Here is a 21,325-nt window from a genome sequence, read left to right as displayed (position 1 = left end):
GCATGTAGAACTATATAATCTTAGCGTAGGAAGACATACAAATCCCAGGTCATGAGAGGCTCAACTGCAAAAACAAGGTTGAATAGGGTAAGGTCACCGGACCGGACAAAGACTTTTGATTAAACAATCTAGCGCGTACGGCCGTACGTGCTAGATGATAAGATATTTTAACCACAGTTTTTACGTGTTTGGTTAGATGTAATGAAAATAAAAAATAGTTTATCTGAAGAGAATGATATGGTATGTAAATAAACAAACACTCAAAAGAATTATGTTTACAGTTAAATTTAATATTGTCAGAATAATAGTTTATTCTTATTTGCCTAACTTTATTTTTTCCCGGCACCTTTGTTTGCCGACGGACGCGATGATGTGCCGACGGACGCCAAATCAGGGGGGGGGGGGGGGGGGGAGAAACCCGACATGTTAAATTAATTGTAAAGTGAACACGCTCGAAACAAACATGGCAGTCATTTAATGATAAGTGTCGCTATAACAAAGTTGAAGACTGTCGTTCAGATTTTTAAAATATGGCGCATACCGAATTACAGGTGCACAACTTTTGAACAGTTTGGGCACTTTTGTAAAAGTAAAATTTGACACGATATGACTTGAATGAAAAAAAACAATCGTTACATAAAAATAAACATGTTGAGTGTATTGAATCTATTTAGATACGCTAGGCCTATTATACAAATATAAATAATTGATTATTATGCATATAATATAGCATAATAGCACGTTAAGATATGCCTCGCACCATTTTGAAATTGTGAACTATATGCCTCGCACTTTTGGAAATGATAAAATGATGCCTCGCACAAATATTTGGCGTGCCGCGCATGCCTCGCTTGCCTCGCACATTGTCAACACTCTTGATTTTCCATCTCTCATGTCTACCGGATCGAGGCGCGGGGTTGTGACAAAATATTATTTTCACTCTGCTATTCGAGAGACATGTTAAATTGACACGCTCGAAATGCCAACAAGCATGGCAGTCATTTGATGAATGTCAGGGCCGTACGCAATTATTGTTTATCGAAAGTTGAAAGACTGTCGTTCAGATTTTTAAAATATGACGCATACGGATGCACAACTTTTGAACAGTTTGGGTACTACGGTGACCCACAACTGTCACGCACACTATAACACAGAATCACACAATTAAAGAAGGAATTACACAATAAAGAAGGAATCACAAAATTAAAGAAGAAATCGCATATAAACAAAAGAAAGCATGAAAATATAAAACGAAATGCACAAATAAAGAAGAAACGCGCAATTAAAGAAGAGCTAAGCACAATTAAAGAAGTCCGCAACAAATTCGAAAGCTTCTCGCACAATTAAAGAAGTTCGCAACAAATTCGAAAGCTCCTCGCACAATTAAAGAAGTTCGCAACAAATTCGAAAGCTCCTCGCACAATTAAAGAAGTCCGCAACAAATTCGAAAGCTCCTCGCACAATTAAAGAAGTTCGCAACAAATTCGAAAGCTTCTCGCAAAATTAAAGAAGTTCGCAACAAATTCGAAAGCTCCTCGCACAATTAAAGAAGTTCGCAACAAATTCGAAAGCTCCTCGCACAATTAAAGAAGTTCGCAACAAATTCGAAAGCTCCTCGCACAATTAAAGAAGTTCGCAACAAATTCGAAAGCTCCTCGCACAATTAAAGAAGTTCGCAACAAATTCGAAAGCTTCTCGCAAAATTAAAGAAGTTCGCAACAAATTCGAAAGCTCCTCGCACAATTAAAGAAGTCCGCAACAAATTCGAAAGTAACTCGCACAATTAAAGTACAGTAGTCCGTATGGAACGCCATCGCTGCCTCCGGCAGCCAACTTTAATTTTATTCGGCTCTTTTACCATTACGTTCGGCTCTTTTAGCATTCGGCGCATTTCTATTCGGCCCATTTACCATTACGTTCGGCTCTTTCAGCATTCGGCGCATTTCTATTTGGCCCATTTACCATTACGTTCGGCTCTTTTTAATTCGCCCCTTTTTTATTCGGCTCTTTCTGCATTACGTTCGGCTCTTTTTGATTTGTCCATTTTTTATAGGGCGCAATAACCTTTTACATGGGGTCAAATGGAAGAAAATCAACGGCTGGAAATGAGTCTATGAAAAGTTTACAAAACATGTAGAGTGTTTGGTTGGTTGAATTAAATGAATTTGAAGGCTATTTCAATATGACTAATCATTTTATTGACATGATTAATGTGTTAGAGAACTTGCAATTGTCCCACCTTATTGACCATTTTGAGAGAGAAAAGGTTTGATTTATGGCCTAGGCTAGCTAGGCCTAGCCTAGTGTCAGCCTAACATTTAATAATAATAATTTACCCTTTCTCTCTCAAAATTTGTTAAAAGATGAATTAATTTTAGGTTATTCATTCAACACATCTTTAATCGGTTGGCTACTCATGGTTGGCGCCATGATGATGACATGTTTGTAAACTGTTCATAGGCTCATTTCCAGTCGTTGAGTTTCTTCCATTTGAACCCATGTCAAAGGTTAGATTTTAATTGCGCCATATAAAAAAATGCCGAATCAAAAAGAGCCGAACGTAATGGTAAATGGGCCGAATAAAAAAGAGCCGAATGCTGAAAGAGCCGAACGTAATGGTAAATAGGCCGAATAAAAAAGAGCCGAATGCTGAAAGAGCCGAACGTAATGGTAAATTGGCCAAATAGAAATGCGCCGAATGCTGAAAGAGCCGAACGTAATGGTAAATGGGCCGAATAGAAATGCGCCGAATGCTAAAAGAGCCGAACGTAATGGTAAAAGAGCCGAATAGAATTAAAGTTTGCTGGCGGAGGCAGCGATGGCGTTCCATACGGACTACTGTACTTTAATTGTGCGAGGTACTTTCGAATTTGTTGCGGACTTCTTTAATTGTGCGAGGAGCTTTCGAATTTGGTGCGAACTTCTTTAATTGTGCGAGGAGCTTTCGAATTTGTTGCGAACTTCTTTAATTGTGCGAGAAGCTTTCGAATTTGTTGCGGACTTCTTTAACTGTGCTTAGCTCTTCTTTAATTGCGCGTTTCTTCTTTATTTGTGCATTTCGTTTTATATTTTCATGCTTTCTTTTGTTTATATGCGATTCCTTCTTTAATTGTGTGATTTCTTCTTTAATTGTGTGATTCCTTCTTTATTTGTGTGAATATGATTTATATAGTGTGCGTGACAGTTGTGGGCCACTGTATCCCCCTGTATATAGGCCTATTACTCTTCTGTGTGGGCTTCCACATCACAGGCTTGCCTTTCGTGGAGTGCCATCTTTCTTTTTTCATTCTGTTGTAGGCTATTATTATTTTGACTTGCATGTTTGTATTGTTGAGCGAAAAGAGCTAAGACTAATGTTGAAAAGAAATACCTTTAACATTTGTGGGGGGTCAAAATGCTATGTTTGAATCCCCATGATTTATTTTGGGAGGTCAGTTGCCCTCCCTGACCCTGACCCTGACGCTTCTCTCGAATAAACAACCCCCTCCCCATAGAACATCGTTTAGAATAAACGCCCCCCCTCACTCAAAATAAACGGCCGCCACATGCATAGGCCTAAACACACTTTGTATGGTGACCGGACGTTTTGCCGAACGCCATTTCGCTGACAGGACATTTCGTAGAAAACTAATTTGCCGAAAACCATTTTGCCGACAGACAATTGACCGACAGACACTTATTTAGAAATGATGCTGCCATTTTATGTTGGCAATCAGCGAAAATAAGATTGTTGACATAGCTATTACTTCATTTGAAAATTCTGTCAACTGAAGGCATTATTAAACCAATAATTAAAAAATCAAGAAAATCAAGTTTTAGGTAATAACATTATTAAAAATTGATAACGTTTACGCGATATGCGCTCTATTGAATGTGACAAACTGTGCCGGAAGAGAAAAAAACCAATTTTTAAAAATCCAGATGGCCATATGATGACGTAATAACATACTTACGGTCTAAATTTCACATTAGGCCTACTCATTACCCTTTATAATAAGTGAAAAAAATAGGGAGTCACCAGCCATCCCGGAGAGCTATAATCGATTCAAAATTGGCATATTTTTACACAAATTTGCATAAAATTAACCATTTTTAGGCGCACGATTTTTAAAGTTTGACGTACACGTGTGTCATTATTTTACATTCATAATTCATCAAAAATTAAAGGAACAATTATCATAAAAGGTATACAGAACAACAATCAATTGCAAAAACGGTCTGTCTAAGCTGCGTACGAGCTAAGTACGCAAAAGCGCCCGCTTGAAAAATGTGAAATGCTTAAAATGTCCTGAAACGTGTAGAAAGTTGATTAGAAATTGATTTTGAGCATTTTTAACTTTCAAAGCGCGCGTATGCGCGAAAATACCAATGTTCAAAATTTTGCTGATGATACAGGAAGATGACCCTTGACATGAAGCATCCGTGTGTCTAAGTTTTATTTGAAAAAGGCTGTTAGTTTTGAATTTATAGTCAATTTAAGAATTTCAGAAAATTGAGCGTAGTTACGCTACACGACCATATTTTCATTAAACCAAAGTTTGTTGCACAATTACATATATACGTGCATCTGCTGGCCAAGTTATAACATAACTACTATCGCCGTTTTCGAGATCTGCGACCCAAAAAAAATGAGCAGAAAAAATGAAATTGTTGACAACAACAATATACGCCTCCCTCGAATAAACGCCCCTCTAAAAACCTCACACGAGCTATTCACGTTACACCGAAATGTTTACCCAATTTAAATTTTAATTAAAGTTGTCTTTTATAAGTGAATTTATTATTTTTTGTTCTTTTTTCCGCGGAAGTGAATAACTTTATTGGAGCCACAAAAATGGCCTAATAAAAGTTTGATTTTATTCATCTGTCTTCAGTGGACGCTGAATTGCGAGAGGGCGCTGTACTACTTATTTCAGATTAAATCGAAGTCAGTGCGCGGTGGTGTAAACATTGTCAAAAGAATTGACATGTCGGGTAGGCCTATGTGAATTATTGTTTTTTAAGATAAAGGGATGAAAGTAGTATAAGTAAATACAAATCATTTTCCAAGTGTTGCTTTCGTGCTGCATGAAGAGAAATATCAACTCGATGGTACTAGCTAGGGCTAGGCCTCTAGCTACTACAGTAGTAGTAGGCCCTTATTATTTTACATGCCGAGCTGGACATCTGCAAACTTCTCGTTTGAAAAAAAGGCACAAACTAAAGTAAAGGGTAAGAGTTTATTTTTTAAAAAAGATTTCTACCTACCTACCTACATTGTTCTACCTTTTAAGACCTCTCAAAGTCATATTGTCCCCCTGAAAAAATTTTTTTTAAAAATATTTTTGTTTAATTTTATTTACAAGCGGATAACTCCTTGTTATTGTATGGGATCAATATTTGTTTTCTGTATTATTAGTTATCCGCTTAGTAGCGGATAACTCCTTGTAACTGTCCTGTTTCATCATCTTTTCCTGTATTATTAGTTATCCGCTTAGACGCGGATAACTCCTTGTTATTGTCCAGATTCTTTTTCTTTTCGCATTGAGCGGATAACTCCTTGTAACTGTCCTGTTTCATCATCTTTTTTTTTTGGTTATCTGCAACTCAGTTGCAGGATAACCCATGTGATTGTAAATATCTTTTTTCATCTTCTTTGTTGGTTATCCGCAACTTAGTTGCAGGATAACCCATGTGATTGTAAATATCTTTTTTTTTCATCTTCTTTGTTATTCTTCTTTCTTTCCCGGATATTTGTGACCAGCATATCTCTATTGCTTGTGAACATAACTTTGTATAACTTAGTAAAAAGATTGACATTGAAGTGTAGATGTGCAGCCAAGCTTTTGGTCGATGTCAGATCCGCGTTGCGTAAGTTACGCGCGATTTTATGAATTTATATAACTGATCATAACTTTAGAACCAACACATATTGTTTCATGAAACTTAATAAAATTATAATTCACATCATGGGTCAATTTTCTATGGATTAAAAATGGCATGTTTTACACGAAGTTACGCGCGCACGCGCATTTAAAGTTTCAAAATGCACAAAATTAATTTCTAATCAACTTTCTTCGCTGATCATGACATTTTGAGCATGTCAAAAATTCCCGCGAGCGCAAAATAATTTACGCGTATGGTGCGCACGGAGTACGAAAATCATGTTTTTTTCCCTTAAATTGTAATTTTCCAGCCTTTCCTAGTCATTTTAAAAAAGATTTACATCATTTCAAATTAAAATGACGTCATACGAACACGTTGATTTAGACCATTTGCGCGCGTTTTAGTTGCAAAAGTGACAACATATTGTCAAAATTAAGCCTATTTTTAATCTATTATAGCTCCTCGGGATCATCCACGACCCCCAATTTTTTAAATTTAATATGTAAGCAGATATGTTGTAGATATGAATTCATGCAGAACCTTTACAACTCGGATGTTATGACGTCATCGTATGGCCACACGAATGTAAAATATAGGATTTTTTACTCTTTCGTTATTGCTCATCACATTCAACAAAGCGCATCTCGCTTATATGTATTCCATTTCCCCGGAATTTTAATATTGTCTACGTCAATCAACAATCTTTCGCATGAATTAAAAATATTTTAATTTTTATGACGTCATCGAGTCTAAAAACGTAAATAACGTGGGTCACTTATTTTCATCTTTACAGTAAATTTCAATCTGTTATAGCTCGTCAGAATAAAAAGTGATAATCATGATTAAAACGTTTTCTGGAAGCTATTGGATTGTAGATACGAATTGATGTGAATATTTTGCCAATCAGATGTTGTGAAGTCATTATATGGCCAGTTGAATTCAAAAAGTCATATTTTCATCTCTTGCGTAAAAGTTCATTGCGTTTTAACGAGAGCGAATCTCACTTTTACGTGCCCAAAATTCTTCAAATTTGTTTTAAAGTAATTATTTAGATAATTATCTTCTAAAATTGTTATCTTTATATGTCAATTTGATGATGTCATCGTGTTAATAATTGGATTTAAAAGATGGGTCTCGTAATTTTGTCTATGCTACACTGTATATAACATATACAGTTTATTCTGTAAAATACTGTAATATGGTGTATGCTACATAATAGGTACAATTCAGCACTGTAAACATATTTATTTCATGTCATAGGATGGCATAATATTTGTCAAGGTTCATATAGTTAAGTATGTGCATGTTGCGTTTGCGCGGATAACCCGAACTCGTCAAAGTGACGAGTTCAAATCTAGTTGGTTATCCGCAACTTAGTTGCAGGATAACCCTTGTGATTGTAAATATCTTTTTTCATCTTCTTTGTTATTCTTCTTTCTTTCCCGGATTTTTGTGACCAGCATATCTCTATTGCTTGTGAACATAACTTTGTATAACTTGGTAAAAAGATTGACATTGAAGTGTAGATGTGCAGCCAAGCTTTTGGACGATGTCAGAGTCGCGTTGCGTAATTCACGCGCGATTTTATGATTTTCTATAACTGATCATAACTGTAGAACCAACAAATATTCTTTCATGAAACTTAGTGAAAATTTAAGTCATATCAAGGGCAAACTTTCTATGGATTAAAAATGGCATGTTTCACAAGAAGTTACGCGCGCACGTGCATGTAAAATTTTAAAATGCGCAAAATTAATTTCTAATCAACTTTCTACGCTGATCATGACATTTTGAGCATGTCAAAAATTCCCACGCGCGCGAAAACAATTACGCGCAAGGTGCGCACGGAGCATGAAAATCATGTGTTTTTCTCTTGAATTATAATTTTACAGTCTTTCCTAGTCATTTTGAAAAAGATTGACATCATTTCAAATTAAAATGACGTCATACGAACAGGTTGATTTAGACCATTTGCGCGCGTTTTAGTTGCAAAAGTGACAAAATATTGTCAAAATTATGCCTATTTTTAATCTATTAAAGCTCCTCAGGATCATACATGACCCCCATTTTTTTAAATTTAATATGTAAGCAGATATGTTGTAGATATGAATTCGACCAGAATCTTTACCCCTCGGATGTTATGACGTCATCGTATGGCCACACGAATGTAAAATATAGGATTTTTTACTCTTTCGTTATTGCTCATCACATTAAATAGAGCGCATCTCACTTTTACGTGCCCAAAATTCTTCAAATTTGTTTTAATGTAATTATTTAGATAATTATCTTCTAAAATTGTTATCTTTATATGCCAATTTGATGACGTCATCGTGTTAATAATTGGATTTAAAAGATGGGTCTCGTAATTTCGTCTATGCTACTCTGTATATAACATACAGTGTATTCTGTAAACACTGTAATATGCTGTATGCTACAAAATAGGTACAATTCAGCACTGTAAACATTCTTAATTCATGTCATAGGATGGCATAATAATTGTTGAAGTTTATATAGTTTAAAGTATGTGCATGTTGCATTTGCGCGGATAACCCGAACTCGTCAAAGTGACGAGTTCAAATCTAGTTGGTTATCCGCAACTTAGTTGCAGGATAACCCATGTGATTGTAAATATCTTTTTTTTTCATCTTCTTTGTTATTCTTCTTTCTTTCCCGGATATTTGTGACCAGCATATCTCTATTGCTTGTGAACATAACTTTGTATAACTTGGTAAAAAGATTGACATTGAAGTGTAGATGTGCAGCCAAGCTTTTGGACGATGTCAGATCCGCGTTGCGTAAGTTACGCGCGATTTTATGAATTTCTATAACTGATCATAACTTTAGAACCAACAAATATTGTTTCATGAAACTTAATAAAATTATAATTCATATCATGGGTCAATTTTCTATGGATTAAAAATGGCATGTTTTACAAGAAGTTACGCGCGCACGCGCGTTTAAAGTTTCAAAATGCGCAAAATTAATTTCTAATCAACTTTCTACGCTGATCATGACATTTTGAGCATGTCAAAAATTCCCGCGCGCGCAAAATAATTTACGCGTATGGTGCGCACGGAGTACGAAAATCATGTTTTTTTCCCTTGAATTGTAATTTTCCAGCCTTTCCTAGTCATTTTAAAAAAGATTTACATCATTTCAAATTAAAATGACGTCATATGAACACGTTGATTTAGACAATTTGCGCGCGTTTTAGTTGCAAAAGTGACAAAATATTGTCAAAATTATGCCTATTTTGAATCTATTATAGCTCCTCAGGATCAACCGTTACCCCCAATTTTTTTAATTTAATATAGAAGCAGATAAGTTGTAGATATGAATTCATGCAGATTCTTTACCCCTCGGATGTTATGACGTCATCGTATGGCCACACGAATGTAAAATATTGGATTTTTGACTGTTTCGTTATTGCTCATTACATTAAATAGAGCGCATCTCGCTTATACGTATTCCATTTCCTCATATATTTTAATACTGTCTAGGTCAATCAACTATCTTTCGCATGAGTTAAAAATATTTTAATTTTTATGACGTCATCATGTCTAAAAATGTAAATAACGTGGGTCACCTATTTTCATCTTTACAGTAAATTTCAATCTGTTATAACTCGTCAGAATAAAAAGTGATAATCATGATTAAAACGTTTTCTGGAAGCTATTGAATTGTAGATACAAATTCATGTGAATATTTTGCCAATCAGATGTTGTGACGTCATCATATGGCCAGTTGAATTCAAAAAGTCATATTTTCATCTCTTGCGTAAAAGTTCATTGCGTTTAAACGAGAGCGCATCTCACTTTTACGTGCCCAAAATTCTTCAAATTTGTTTTAATGTAATTATTTAGATAATTATCTTCTAAAATTGTTATCTTTATATGTCAATTTGATGATGTCATCGTGTTAATAATTGGATTTAAAAGATGGGTCTCGTAATTTCGTCTATGCTACACTGTATATAACATATACAGTTTATTTGTAAAATACTGTAATATGGTGTATGCTACATAATAGGTACAATTCAGCACTGTTAACACATTTATTTCATGTCATAAGATGGCATAATAATTGTCGAGGTTCATATAGTTTAAAGTATGTGCATGTTGCGTTTGCGCGGATAACCAGAACTCGTCGAAGTGACGAGTTCAAATCTAGTTATTCTTCTTTCTTTCCCGGATATTTGTGACCAGCATATCTCTATTGCTTGTGAACATAACTTTGTATAACTTAGTAAAAAGATTGACATTGAAGTGTAGATGTGCAGCCAAGCTTTTGGTCGATGTCAGATCCGCGTTGCGTAAGTTACGCGCGATTTTATGAATTTATATAACTGATCATAACTTTAGAACCAACACATATTGTTTCATGAAACTTAATAAAATTATAATTCACATCATGGGTCAATTTTCTATGGATTAAAAATGGCATGTTTTACAAGAAGTTACGCGCGCACACGCATTTAAAGTTTTAAAATGCGCAAAATTAATTTCTAATCAACTTTCTACGCTGATCATAACATTTTAAGCATGTCAAAAATTCCCGCGCGCGCGAAAAAAAATACGCGTAAGGTGCGCACCGAGTACAAAAATCATGTTTTTTTCTCTTGAATTGTGATTTTCTAGCCTTTCCTAGTCATTTTTAAAAAGATTAAAATCATTTCAAATTAAAATAACGTCATACGAACACGTTGATTTAGACCATTTGCGCGCGTTTTAGATGCAAAAGTTACAACATATTGTCAAAATTATGCCTATTTTTAATCTATTATAGCTCCTCAGGATCATCCACGACCCCCAATTTTTTAATTTTAATATGTAAGCAGATATGTTGTAGATATGAATTCATGCAGAATCTTTACCACTCGGATGTTATGACGTCATCGTATGGCCACACGAATGTAAAATATAGGATTTTTTACTCTTTCGTTATTGCTTATCACATTCAACAAAGCGCATCTCGCTTATACGTATTCCATTTCCCCCGAAATTATAATATTGTCAACGTCAATCAACTATCTGTCGCATGAATTAAAAAATTTTAATTTTTATGACGTCATCATGTCTAAAAACGTAAATAACTTGGGTTACTTGTTTTCATCTTTACAGTAAATTTCAATCTGTTATAGCTCGTCAGATTAAAAAGTGATAATCATGATTAAAACGTTTTCTGGAAGCTATTGGATTGTAGATACGAATTGATGTGAATATTTTACCAATCAGATGTTGTGACGTCATCATATGGCCAGTTGAATTCAAAAAGTCATATTTTCATCTCTTGCGTAAAAGTTCATTGCGTTTAAACAAGAGCGCATCTCACTTTTACGTACCCAAAATTCTTCAAATTTGTTTTAATGTAATTATTTAGCTATTATGTATAACGATAAAGATGAGGAAATCTGTGAGAATGAGAAAAAGTCGCCCCAACCGAGACTCGAACTCGGACCGCCTGCTTGATATGCAGATGTCCTAACCATTAGACCACTGGGGCTTTCATGGTATTGTTCGAACTCGATTGGATAACGACTCTTTAACATTCTCGGCGTGGTACGGCGGAACAGCACTAGTCCTCAGTTGTACGCACGCGCAACAGAGATCAAATTGATACGCCCTCATCTTTCAGTATTTTTATTCACGAGGCGGGATCTCCGAAGAGATACTTTTTATATATATAAACACAAGAGGCAAAGAACATTAATTCTAAACCGCCCGGTGATATACTGAAATTTAATTAATTAATTTGAAACGATAAAGATGAGGAAATCTGTGAGAATGAGAAAAAGTCGCCCCAACCGAGACTCGAACTCGGACCGCCTGCTTGATATGCAGATGTCCTAACCATTAGACCACTGGGGCTTTCATGGTATTGTTCGAACTCGATTGGATAACGACTCTTTAACATTCTCGGCGTGGTACGGCGGAACAGCACTAGTCCTCAGTTGTACGCACGCGCAACAGAGATCAAATTGATACGCCCTCATCTTTCAGTATTTTTATTCACGAGGCGGGATCTCCGAAGAGATACTTTTTATATATATAAACACAAGAGGCAAAGAACATTAATTCTAAACCGCCCGGTGATATACTGAAATTTAATTAATTAATTTGAAACGATAAAGATGAGGAAATCTGTGAGAATGAGAAAAAGTCGCCCCAACCGAGACTCGAACTCGGACCGCCTGCTTGATATGCAGATGTCCTAACAATTAGACCACTTTATCCAAATTCCCTCACTTGCACTGATGAAGGGCTAGTGTTGCCCGAAAGCTCTGCTAACTTTTCTGGCTGTTTACATTATCGTTTTGATTTAGCTTTTCGCTTTTTTATTTGTATCTCCATTGAGATCCAGCCACTGATACCCACAGCATTGTCATTTTTTTCAGTAATTTGCCTTTGGATTTAATGTAATTATTTAGATAATTATCTTCTAAAATTGTTATCTTTATATGTCAATTTGATGATTTCATCGTGTTAATAATTGGATTTAAAAGATGGGTCTCGTAATTTTGTCTATGATTACTGTATATAACATATACAGTTTATTCTGTAAAATACTGTAATATGGTGTATGCTACATAATAGGTACAATTCAGCACTGTAAACATTCTTAATTCATGTCATAGGATGGCATAATAATTGTTGAGGTTCATATAGTTATAAGTATGTGCATGTTGCGTTTGCGCGGATAACCCGAACTCGTCAAAGTGACGAGTTCAAATCTAGTTGGTTATCCGCAACTTAGTTGCAGGATAACCCATGTGATTGTAAATATCTTTTTTTTTCATCTTCTTTGTTATTCTTCTTTCTTTCCCGGATATTTGTGACCAGCATATCTCTATTGCTTGTGAACATAACTTTGTATAACTTAGTAAAAAGATTGACATTGAAGTGTAGATGTGCAGCCAAGCTTTTGGTCGATGTCAGATCCGCGTTGCGTAAGTTACGCGCGATTTTATGAATTTATATAACTGATCATAACTTTAGAACCAACACATATTGTTTCATGAAACTTAATAAAATTATAATTCACATCATGGGTCAATTTTCTATGGATTAAAAATGGCATGTTTTACACGAAGTTACGCGCGCACGCGCATTTAAAGTTTCAAAATGCACAAAATTAATTTCTAATCAACTTTCTTCGCTGATCATGACATTTTGAGCATGTCAAAAATTCCCGCGAGCGCAAAATAATTTACGCGTATGGTGCGCACGGAGTACGAAAATCATGTTTTTTTCCCTTAAATTGTAATTTTCCAGCCTTTCCTAGTCATTTTAAAAAAGATTTACATCATTTCAAATTAAAATGACGTCATACGAACACGTTGATTTAGACCATTTGCGCGCGTTTTAGTTGCAAAAGTGACAACATATTGTCAAAATTAAGCCTATTTTTAATCTATTATAGCTCCTCGGGATCATCCACGACCCCCAATTTTTTAAATTTAATATGTAAGCAGATATGTTGTAGATATGAATTCATGCAGAACCTTTACAACTCGGATGTTATGACGTCATCGTATGGCCACACGAATGTAAAATATAGGATTTTTTACTCTTTCGTTATTGCTCATCACATTCAACAAAGCGCATCTCGCTTATATGTATTCCATTTCCCCGGAATTTTAATATTGTCTACGTCAATCAACAATCTTTCGCATGAATTAAAAATATTTTAATTTTTATGACGTCATCGAGTCTAAAAACGTAAATAACGTGGGTCACTTATTTTCATCTTTACAGTAAATTTCAATCTGTTATAGCTCGTCAGAATAAAAAGTGATAATCATGATTAAAACGTTTTCTGGAAGCTATTGGATTGTAGATACGAATTGATGTGAATATTTTGCCAATCAGATGTTGTGAAGTCATTATATGGCCAGTTGAATTCAAAAAGTCGTATTTTCATATTTTGCGTAATAGTTCATCACATTTAAAAGGGCGCGCAACTATATTTTACGTATTCAAATTTCTTCTACACGTTAATATGTTGTTGGTGAGATAATGTCCTTCCGAAATTGCTATCTTAGTGTTTAATTTTAATACCGTCGCCATGTTAAAAATTGGAATAAACGGTGGGTCCCGTAATTTCACCTATTCTACACTGTATGTAATATGTATACAGATTATACTGTATATACTATATGACACAAAATAGACAGAATTCAGCACTAACAAGATATGATATTCTTCAGTTCAGGTCATAATGCCATAATCTTTTTCTGTGTGCAATATTCCAACGTATGACGTGCACGTGGCGTTTGTCATGCGGATAACTAACTCGTCAAAGTGACGAGTTACATGTCTAGTACTTCTTTCTTTCTCTCATTTTTGTGCGTCGCGTTTCTCTAACACGTGTAAACAGAACATATCGTAGCTTTGTCAACATATCGACATTTACGTGAACTTGTGCACCTCCTATTTTTTAATGATGTCAGAGTTGCGCAACGTGACTTATGCGCGATTTTATGAATTTCAATGATTGATCATAGATTATAAACCAAAAGTCATTTTGTATTGACACGTACTGAAAATTTAAGTCATATCAAGCGCAAACTTTCTATGGATTAAAAATGGCATGTTTCACAAGAAGTTACGCGCGCACGCGCATTTAAAATTTCAAAATGCGCAAAATTAATTTCTAATCAACTTTCTACGCTGATCATGACATTTTGAGCATGTCAAAAATTCCCACGCGCGCGAAAAAATTTACGCGTAAGGTGCGCACGGAGCATGAAAATCATGTGTTTTTCTCTTGAATTATGATTTTACAGCCTTTCCTAGTCATTTTAAAAAAGATTGACATAATTTCAAATTAAAATGATGTCATACGAACACGTTGATTTAGACCATTTGCGTGCGTTTTAGTTGCAAAAGTGACAACATTTTGTCAAAATTATGCCTATTTTGAATCTATTATAGCTCCTCAGGATCAACCGTTACCCCCAATTTTTTAAATTTAATATAGAAGCAGATATGTTGTAGATATGAATTCATGCAGAATCTTTACCCCTCGGATGTTATGACGTCATCGTATGGCCACACGAATGTAAAATATTGGATTTTTTACTGTTTCGTTATTGCTCATTACATTAAATAGAGCGCATCTCGCTTATACGTATTCCATTTCCTCATATATTTTAATACTGTCTAGGTTAATCAACTATCTTTCGCATGAGTTAAAAATATTTTAATTTTTATGACGTCATCATGTCTAAAAATGTAAATAACGTGGGTCACCTATTTTCATCTTTACAGTAAATTTCAATCTGTTATAACTCGTCACAATAAAAAGTGATAATCATGATTAAAACGTTTTCTGGAAGCTATTGGATTGTAGATACAAATTCATGTGAATATTTTGCCAATCAGATGTTGTGACGTCATCATATGGCCAGTTGAATTCAAAAAGTCATATTTTCATCTCTTGCGTAAAAGTTTATTGCATTTAAACGAGAGCGCATCTCACTTTTACGTGCTCAAAATTCTTCAAATTTGTATTAATGTAATTATTTAGATAATTTTCTTCAAAAATTGTTATCTTTATATGTCAATTTGATGACGTCATCTTGTTAATAATTGGATTTAAAAGATGGGTCTCGTAATTTCGTCTATGCTGCACTGTATATAACATACAATGTATTCTGTAAATACTGTAAAATGCTGTATGCTACAAAATAGGTACAATTCAGCACTGTAAACATATTTAATTCATGTCATAGGATGGCATAATAATTGTCGGCGTTCATATAGTTTAAACGTATGTGCATGTTGCGTTTGCGCGGATAACCCAAACTCGTCAAAGTGACGAGTTCAAATCTAGTTTTTTCTTTATTGGTTATCCGCACTTGGCGGATAACCCCTTGTTATTGTCACGATCTTTTTTTTGTAAATTATTGTAAAGTTGCGGATAACCCTTGTGATTGTAAATATCTTTTTTTTTCATCTTTATTGGTTATCCGCAACTTAGTTGCGGATAACCCTTGTGATTGTAAATATCTTTTTTTTTTTGGTTATCCGCAACTTAGTTGGTTATCCGCAACTTCCGCAACTTAGAAGTTGCGGATAACCCTTGTGATTGTAAATATCTTTTTTTTTTTTCATCTTCTTTGTTCTTCTTTCTTTCCCGGAATTTTGTTGCATGCATATCTCTCATCCTTGTCAACATAACATTGTATAACTTTGTCAAAAGATTGACCTGTAGCTGTAGATGTGCAAGAAACTTCGTTATATGACGTTAGAGTCGCGCAGCGTAAGTTACGCGCAATTTTATGAATTTCAATGATTGATCATAGATTATATACCAAATGTCATTTTGTATTGACACTTGGTGAAAATTTAAGTCATATCATGGGAAAACTTTCTATGGATTAAAAATAGCATGTTTCACAAGAAGTTACGCGCGCACGCGCATTTAAAATTTCAAAATGCGCAAAATTAATTTCTAATCAACTTTCTACGCTGATCATGACATTTTGAACATGTCAAAAATTCCCACGCGCGCGAAAAAAATTACGGGTAAGGTGCGCACGGAGCATGAAAATCATGTGTTTTTTTCTTGAATTATGATTTTACATCCTTTCTTAGTCATTTTAAAAAAGATTTACATCATTTCAAATTAAAATGACGTCATACGAACACGTTGATTTAGACCATTTGCGCGCGTTTTAGTTGCAAAAGTGACAACATATTGTCAAAATTAAGCCTATTTTTAATCTATTATAGCTCCTCAGGATCATCCACGACCCCCAATTTTTTTAATTTAATATGAAAGCAGATATGTTGTAGATATGAATTCATGCAGAACCTTTACCACTCGGATGTTATGACGTCATCGTATGGCCACACGAATGTAAAATATAGGATTTTTTACTCTTTCGTTATTGCTCATCAAATTCAACAAGCGCTTCTCGGTTATAGGTATTCCATTTCCCCCGAAATTTTAATATTGTCTACGTTAATCAACTATCTTTCGCATGAATTAAAAATATTTTAATTTTTAAGACGTCATCATGTCTAAAAACATAAATAACGTGGGTCACTTATTTTCATCTTTACAGTAAATTTCAATCTGTTATAGCTCGTCAGAATAAAAAGTGATAATCATGATTAAAACGTTTTCTGGAAGCTATTGGATTGTAGATACGAATTGATGTGAATATTTTGCCAATCAGATGTTGTGACGTCATCATATGGCCAGTTGAATTCAAATAGTCATATTTTCATCTCCTGCGTAAAAGTTCATTGCGTTTAAACGAGAGCGCATCTCACTTTTACGTGCCCAAAATTCTTCAAATTTGTTTTAATGTAAATTTTTAGATAATTATCTTCTAAAATTGTTATCTTTATATGTCAATTTGATGACGTCATCGTGTTAAAAATTGGATTTAAAAGATGGGTCTCGTAATTTTGTCTATGCTACACTGTATATAACATATACAGTTTATTCTGTAAAATACTGTAATATGGTGTATGCTACATAATAGGTACAATTCAGCACTGTAAACATATTTATTTCATGTCATAGGATGGCATAATAATTGTCGAGGTTCATATAGTTAAGTATGTGCATGTTGCGTTTGCGCGGATAACCCGAACTCGTCAAAGTGACGAGTTCAAATCTAGTTCATCTTTATTCTTCTTTCTTTCCCGGAATTTTGTTGCAGCTATATCTCAAATATTTGTAGACATAACTTTTTATAACTTTGTCATAAGATTGACCTGTAGCTGTAGATGTGCAGGAAACTTCGTTATAAGACGTTAGAGTCGCGCAGCGTAAGTTACGCGCGATTTTATGAATTTCAATGATTGATCGTAGATTATAAACCAAAAGTCATTTTGTATTGACACTTAGTGAAAATTTAAGTCATATCAAGGGCAAACTTTCTATGGATTAAAAATGGCATGTTTCACAAAAAGTTACGCGCGCACGCGCATTTAAAATTTAAAAATGCGCAAAATTAATTTCTAATCAACTTTCTACGCTGATCATGATATTTTGAGCATGTCAAAAATTCCCACGCGCGCGAAAAAAATTACGCGTAAGGTGCGCACGGAGCATGAAAATCATGTGTTTTTCACTTGAATTATGATTTTACAGTCTTTCCTAGTCATTTAAAAAAAGATTGACATCATTTCAAAATAAAATGACGTCATATGAACACGTTGATTTAGACCATTTGCGCGCGTTTTAGTTGCAAAAGTGACAAAAGTTCATTACATTTAAACGAAAGCGCATCTCTCTTTTACGTGCCCAAAATTCTTCAAATTTGTATTAATGTAATTATTTAGATAATTATCTTCTAAATTGTTATCTTTATATGCCAATTTGATGACGTCATCGTGTTAATAATTGGATTTAAAAGATGGGTCTTGTAATTTCGTCTATGCTACACTGTATATAACATATACAGTTTATTCTGTAAATACTGTAATATGCTGTATGCTACATAATAGGTACAATTCAGCACTGTAAACATATTTATTTCATCTCATAGGATGGCATAATAATTTTCGGCGTTCATATATTTTAAACGTATGTGCATGTTGCGTTTGCGCGGATAACCCGAACTCGTCAAAGTGACGAGTTCAAATCTAGTTCTTATTTCTTTCCCGGATTTTTGTGCGTCGCATATCTCTCATCCTTGTCAACCTAAGATTATATAACTTTGTCATAAGATTGACCTGTAGGTGTAGATGTGCAAGAAATTTCGTTATATGACATTAGAGTCGCGCAGCGTAAGTTACGCGCGATTTTATGAATTTCAATGATTGATCATAGATTATAAACCAAAAGTCATTTTGCATTGACACTTGGTGAACATTTAAGTCATATTAAGGGCAAACTTTCTATGGATTAAAAATGGCATGTTTTACAAGAAGTTACGCGCGCACGCGCATTTAAAATTTCAAAATGCGCAAAAATAATTTCTAATCAACTTTCTACGCTGATCATGACATTTTGAGCATGTCAAAAATTCCCACGCGCGTGAAAAAATTTACGCGTAAGGTGCGCACGGAGCATGAAAATCATGTGTTTTTTTCTTGAATTATGATTTTACAGCCTTTCTTAGTCATTTTAAAAAAGATTTACATCATTTCAAATTAAAATGACGTCATACGAACACGTTGATTTAGACCATTTGCGCGCGTTTTAGTTGCAAAAGTGACAACATATTGTCAAAATTAAGCCTATTTTTAATCTATTATAGCTCTTCAGGATCATCCACGACCCCCAATTTTTTAAATTTAATATGTAAGCAGATATGTTGTAGATATGAATTCATGCAGAACCTTTACCACTCGGATGTTATGACGTCATCGTATGGCCACACGAATGTAAAATATAGGATTTTTTACTCTTTCGTTATTGCTCATCACATTCAACAAAGCGCATCTCGCTTATACGTATTCCATTTCCCCCGAAATTTTAATATTGTCTATGTCAATCAACTATCTTTCGCATGAATTAAAAATATTTTAATTTTTATAACGTCATCATGTCTAAAATTGTAAATAACGTGGGTCACTTATTTTCATCTTTACAGTAAATTTCAATCTGTTATAGCTCGTCAGAATAAAAAGTGATAATCATGATTAAAATGTTTTCTGGAAGCTATTGGATTGTAGATACGAATTGATGTGAATATTTTGCCAATCAGATGTTGTGACGTCATCATATGGCCAGTTGAATTCAAAAAGTCATATTTTCATCTCTTGCATAAAAGTTCATTGCGTTTAAACGAGAGCGCATCTCACTTTTACGTGCCCAAAATTCTTCAAATTTGTTTTAATGTAATTATTTAGATAATTATCTTCTAAAATTTTTATCTTTATTTGTCAATTTGATGATGTCATCGTGTTAATAATTGGATTTAAAAGATGGGTCTCGTAATTTTGTCTATGCTACACTGTATATAACATATACAGTTTATTCTGTAAAATACTGTAATATGGTGTATGCTAGTGCTACATAATAGGTACAATTCAGCACTGTAAACATATTTATTTCATGTCATAGAATGGCATAATAATTGTCGAGGTTCATATAGTTAAGTATGTGCATTTTGCGTTTGCGCGGATAACCCGAACTCGTCACTGACGAGTTCAAATCTAGTTGGTTATCCGCAACTTAGTTGCAGGATAACCCATGTGATTGTAAATATCTTTTTTTTTCATCTTCTTTGTTATTCTTCTTTCTTTCCCGGATTTTTGTGACCAGCATATCTCTATTGCTTGTGAACATAACTTTGTATAACTTGGTAAAAAGATTGACATTGAAGTGTAGATGTGCAGCTAAGCTTTTAGACGATGTCAGATCCGCGTTGCGTAAGTTGCGCGCGATTTTATGAAATTCTATAACTGATCATAACTTTAGAACCAACAAATATTGTTTCATGAAACTTAATAAAATTATAATTCATATCATAGGTCAACTTTCTATGGATTAAAAATGGCATGTTTTACAAGAAGTTACGCGCGCACGCGCATTTAAAATTTCAAAATGCGCAAAATTAATTTCTAATCAACTTTCTACGCTGATCATGACATTTTGAGCATGTCAAAAATTCCCACGCGCGCGAAAAAAATTACGCGTAAGGTGCGCACGGAGCATGAAAATCATGTGTTTTTCTCTTGAATTATGATTTTACAGCCTTTCCTAGTCATTTTAAAAAAGATTGACATAATTTCCAATTAAAATGATGTCATACGAACACGTTGATTTAGACCATTTGCGCGCGCTTTAGTTGCAAAAGTGACAACATTTTGTCAAAATTATGCCTATTTTGAATCTATTATAGCTCCTCAGGATCAACCGTTACCCCCAATTTTTTTAATTTAATATAGAAGCAGATATGTTGTAGATATGAATTCATGCAGAATCTTTACCCCTCGGATGTTATGACGTCATCGTATGGCCACACGAATGTAAAATATTGGATTTTTGACTGTTTCGTTATTGCTCATTACATTAAATAGAGCCCATCTCGCTTATACGTATTCCATTTCTTCATATATTTTAATACTGTCTAGGTCAATCAACTATCTTTCGCATGAGTTAAAAATATTTTAATTTTTATGACGTCATCATGTCTAAAAATGTAAATAACGTGGGTCACCTATTTTCATCTTTACAGTAAATTTCAATCTGTTATAACTCGTCAGAATAAAAAGTGATAATCATGATTAAAACGTTTTCTGGAAGCTATTGGATTGTAGATACAAATTCATGTGAATATTTTGCCAAACAGATGTTGTGACGTCATCATATGGCCAGTTGAATTCAAAAAGTCATATTTTCATCTCTTGCGTAAAAGTTCATTGCATTTAAACGAGAGCGCATCTCACTTTTACGTGCTCAAAATTCTTCAAATTTGTATTAATGTAATTATTTAGATAATTATCTTCAAAAATTGTTATCTTTATATGTCAATTTGATGACGTCATCT

At 34.3% G+C, this 21,325-nt stretch overlaps 2 protein-coding genes across 4 annotated transcripts in view; one reads left to right on the top strand and one right to left on the bottom strand.

The window, feature by feature from the left end:
- LOC144858633 (uncharacterized) overlaps nucleotides 1-21,325 on the bottom strand; it is a 322,958-nt gene that overhangs the window by 3,538 nt on the left and 298,095 nt on the right. The window lies entirely within an intron of this gene.
- LOC144858651 (uncharacterized) overlaps nucleotides 4,947-21,325 on the top strand; it is a 208,604-nt gene continuing 192,225 nt past the window's right edge. For all 3 annotated transcript variants that reach the window (XM_078714749.1, XM_078714752.1, XM_078714751.1), the window contains exon 1: nucleotides 4,947-5,211. In XM_078714749.1, the coding sequence (XP_078570875.1) occupies nucleotides 5,151-5,211 (61 nt within the window). In that variant the 5' untranslated portion in view covers nucleotides 4,947-5,150. The remainder of the gene's footprint in view (nucleotides 5,212-21,325) is intronic.

The sequence above is a fragment of the Antedon bifida genome, chromosome 2 (genome assembly GCF_963402885.1).
Source record: "Antedon bifida chromosome 2, ecAntBifi1.1, whole genome shotgun sequence".
In the NCBI taxonomy this organism is placed as follows: Eukaryota; Metazoa; Echinodermata; class Crinoidea; order Comatulida; family Antedonidae; genus Antedon; species Antedon bifida.
Note: the sequence above shows the minus strand (reverse complement) of the source record. Positions and strands in the feature narration are given on the sequence as shown.